At 42.2% G+C, this 3,982-nt stretch overlaps 1 protein-coding gene across 2 annotated transcripts in view; it reads right to left on the reverse strand.

Moving 5' to 3' along the window:
* Positions 1-2,414: 2,414 nt before the first annotated feature.
* Abcb1 (ATP binding cassette subfamily B member 1) overlaps positions 2,415-3,982 on the reverse strand; it is a 154,005-nt gene continuing 152,437 nt past the window's right edge. Inside the window, exons 27-28 of one of the 2 annotated variants that reach the window (XM_026784634.1) lie at positions 3,815-3,961; positions 2,415-3,106 (exon numbers count right to left, since the gene is read on the reverse strand). In XM_026784634.1, coding sequence (XP_026640435.1) covers positions 2,900-3,106; positions 3,815-3,961 — 354 coding nt within the window. In that variant the 3' untranslated portion in view covers positions 2,415-2,899. The remainder of the gene's footprint in view (positions 3,107-3,814; positions 3,962-3,982) is intronic. The other variant, XM_005358287.3, reaches the window with a different exon arrangement.

A 3,982-nucleotide genomic window follows, 5' to 3' on the forward strand; every position in this document is an offset into this window, starting at 1 on the left:
CCCCGCCACCTGTATGTTTTGCTTAAGAATCAGTTGGCTGGCTTTATTCCTGAGACCTCTTTTCTGCTCCAGTGGTCTATGTGTTTGTTTTTATGCTAGTACCATGTTGTTTTTGTTACTATAGTTCTGTACCATGTAGTCAATTATTATAATACTTTCAGCTTTATTATTTTTGTTCAAGATTATTATGGTTATTTCATGTCTTTTGAGCTTACATATGAGCTTTATATATGTTGCATATTTTGTGTTTATTTGTGCTTCTTTTGAGAATTGTTTATTTTGTGTACTTATTTCTTGACTGATTTTTTTAATGTATAATTTTGTGTTCTTTATAAATTCTGACGTAAATAGTTCTTAATGGGTATTAATCCTTTCTCAGATGCCTATCTGGAAGAGTGTTCACTCATCCTGTAGGATGAATTGTCACTTTGTTGATGCTTTTTTACAATGAAGAAACTTTTTAATTCCATATAACCCCACTAATCAGTTCTTTCGATAATTATCTGTACTGCTGGAGTCTATTTCAGCATGTCCTTGCCTATGCTTGTATCTTGAAGTGTTTTATGTGTATTTTCCTTTAGCAATTTTAAACTCTCAGGTTTTTACATTCAAGCCTTTGATGTGTTTTAAATTACGTTGGTACAGAGCATCAGAGAGCCATCCACTGTCATTGTACATGAGGGAATCCACTTATTGGAGAGACTGTCTTTTGCCTAACTTGTGTTTTCTGACACCTACATGAAAAGTCACACAGGGTACCTGCATGAGTTTATTTCTGGATAGTCCATTACACTGATCCACATGCCTGTATTTGCATCAATGCGTGCAGTTTTGTTAGAATTTTCCTGTAGTATAACTTGAAATGAGGGATTATGAAACTGCAGCACTGTTATTTCTGCTCAGGATTGTTTTGGCTACTTGGGCTCTCTGGGCTTCCATAGGAATTTTAGGATTCATTTTCACAGTTTCACGAAGTATTTCACTGACTTCATGATTTGGATCGTATTGAAGCTGTGGGTCACTTTTGGTAAGACAGCCAACCTTCACCAGATGAGCTCTGAGGATCTGTGCGTATGGGATGTCTTTGCTCTTCTGGTATTGTCATCCAGGGCTTTCTTTAGTGTTTCGGAGTTCATTGACCAGGGTTATTCTTAGGTATTACATGTTACTGATTTATTTATTTTGAGACTGCTATAAATAAGACTGTTTCCCTGATTTTTCTCAGCATGTTCCTAATATTGGTGTATAGAGAAGCTACTGATTGCTGAAACTACTTATCTAAGCATTTTCCAATAGAGTCCTTAGGGTCCTTTAATAAGATCCCCTGTTTACAGTTAGGGATATTTTCATTTTTCCTCTCACTCTGGTGGTTTCGTACATGGCCATAACACCCTTCAATCATATTCATCCAGGTACCCTCTTTCGTCGCGTTCCCTGACCTTGTTAATCCCCTTCATCTTCTTGGCTAGTCCTCCTTTAATGTTTTGGGGATTTATTTGTGTTAGAGAGAGACAGAGAAAGGAAATGAAGGAGAGAGAGATAAACTGAATAATTTCCATTGGGGTTGCTTACAGAAATACAGGTGAGGGTCTGTAATTGGTACGTGATACATTACTAGTGACTAGACCAATGAGGAAAATGTCTTTCTCTTTCCAGCCACCCGCTAACTGCATACAAGCCCGTTGAGTGAAATGGAGCCTCATGAGCCCCTTCCCTCTGATGTCAGCGTGCTGACTGGTCCAGCCTTTTGTAGATCTTGTGCAGACAGGCAATCACAGCTACTATGAGTTCAAGAATGTAGCAGTCATGTCAGGATGCTATACGTCGCCTCACGCCTTCCTCTGGCCCTTACATTCTTTCTGCCCCCTTTTCTGTAATGTTCCGTCATCTTTGGAGGCAGTGGTATCTCATTTACGGCTGCCCATTCAACAGTTAAGTATGAGTCTGCAGTCACCACCAATCGCTGCAAAATGAATCTTCTCTGGGCAAAACTGGTGGAAGCACTATTTGATGAATTTTATGGGCACCTCTTCTTCCTCAAACAGCCAGCATGTGTGTGTGTGTGTGTCTGTTTGTACATACACATGCATGTTATGTGTTTGCATGAGTGCACATTTGTGTATACTTGTCCATATAGGAGTGTAGGGGCCAGACATCAATATCAAGATGTTCTCATTTTCCTCTCCCCTCTTATTCTTGAGACAAGGTCTCTCAATGAACCTGCATCTCCCTATTTTAGCAAGCCTGAAGGATCTGCCTGCTTCTGCCTCTAGCACTGGCATTACAAATGCATGCCACCATACCTGCTTCTGTAAGTGCTAGGGATGTGAGCTCAGGTGCGCGTGTCTGTGCATCAGGCACTCTTCCCATAGAGTGACAGCCCCCCCATAATAGACTACTTCTTAAGAGCTAAAGTATCTACAATATTCCAACTGATAGATATATAATTTCACATGTATTTTGGACAAGATAATTCAAAGGATATAAAAGTTTAGTTTTACTATATATACTTTATACAAGTATATAGTATACATTTACTTGTATACATATACAATACATTTCAGTAATTTTTGATACATACAATTTGTTTAGCAAGGAAATCAATTATAGTTACAAATGAGAAAGTATAAATAAAAGCATATATTATCAAACATGTACTTTTAATTCTTTTATGTATTTTATAGTGCAATTTAAATGATTACTCTCCATTTGGTGATATATCTATTTCTGTCCCTTTGATACATAGTCTCTGAAGACTCTACTCTGGACGAAATGCTTTTCATGGTGACAGGAAACAGATAACTAGCTATTCTAGTAAGTGCTTTCTTTTTGACTTTGATTAAATGCTGTTTATTAATACAAATATTAAAAAATATTTAACATCTTACATGGTCACAGTTCATGAGCGCTTTGCCCCAGTCTGCACACTAACCATTGAGAAATAGATGCCTTTCTGTGCCAGCAGCTGCTGGTGGGTGCCCTGCTCCTTGACCTTGCCATTCTGAATCACCACGATCAAGTCGGCGTTCTGGATGGTGGACAGGCGGTGAGCAATCACGATGCAGGTGCGGCCTTCCCTGGCTTTGTCCAGGGCTTCCTGGACCACCTGTTGACCAGTCACACAAGAGAGTTAGGAAAAAGGCCGTTCTCTTCCTATCGTCCCTCCATAACCAGCCCCAGGATTTGTACACTCTGTCCTTCAACACTGGTGGTGAGGGTGAAAACAGAGATTGAAACCAAGGTATCAGTCACACCACCAGAGAAGTGAACTCCAGTTTGGACGAGTTCTGAGACAGGAGATGTCTGACGTAAGGTAAGGGCAGTCAACAGCGTCCATCCGACCATTTACAAACACTCTCTGCCCTCGCCACACAACAGCCCTCAAGCTGGCCTCCAGCAGCTCCACAGCTCATCAGGAAGCTGGAGCACAGGGCAAAGCCATCGCAGCAGCAGAAACGTCCTCTGAGCATCTGCCTTTCAGACAGTGGACTCTTAACCTTTCTCAGGCTGGAAGGCACCAGCAGCTGTGTCCAGGGCACGGCCAGACCTCGGCCCTGTCTCCCTGCAGCTCCTCACAGGCTGCCGCAGAGACGCAGGCTGCTGGAACAGACTGCTGCCAGCATGCAGCTTGCAGGCAGACTTCACAGAACACAAAGGGCCCAACACTACTCTTCCTTTTATCACTTCAGGCAGGGCTCCTAAATCTCAGCTGCAGACAGATTTTAAGTCCACGGGGAGCCCACACAGGCAACCAGCAGCTATCTGGCCCAGCGTTCTCTACTGTAGCAGAGAAAGACTCAACTCAGATCCTTACCTTTTCGCTCTCTGTATCCAGAGCCGAGGTTGCTTCATCCAGAAGCAAAATGTGAGGCTGTCTGACGAGGGCGCGCGCTATGGCGATGCGCTGCTTCTGCCCACCCGACAGCTGAGTCCCTTTGTCTCCTACTCTGGTGCTGTATTTCTGTGAATGAAAACAGAGCTC

This window comes from Microtus ochrogaster, chromosome 26, assembly GCF_000317375.1.
Source record: "Microtus ochrogaster isolate Prairie Vole_2 chromosome 26, MicOch1.0, whole genome shotgun sequence".
NCBI lineage: Eukaryota > Metazoa > Chordata > Mammalia > Rodentia > Cricetidae > Microtus > Microtus ochrogaster.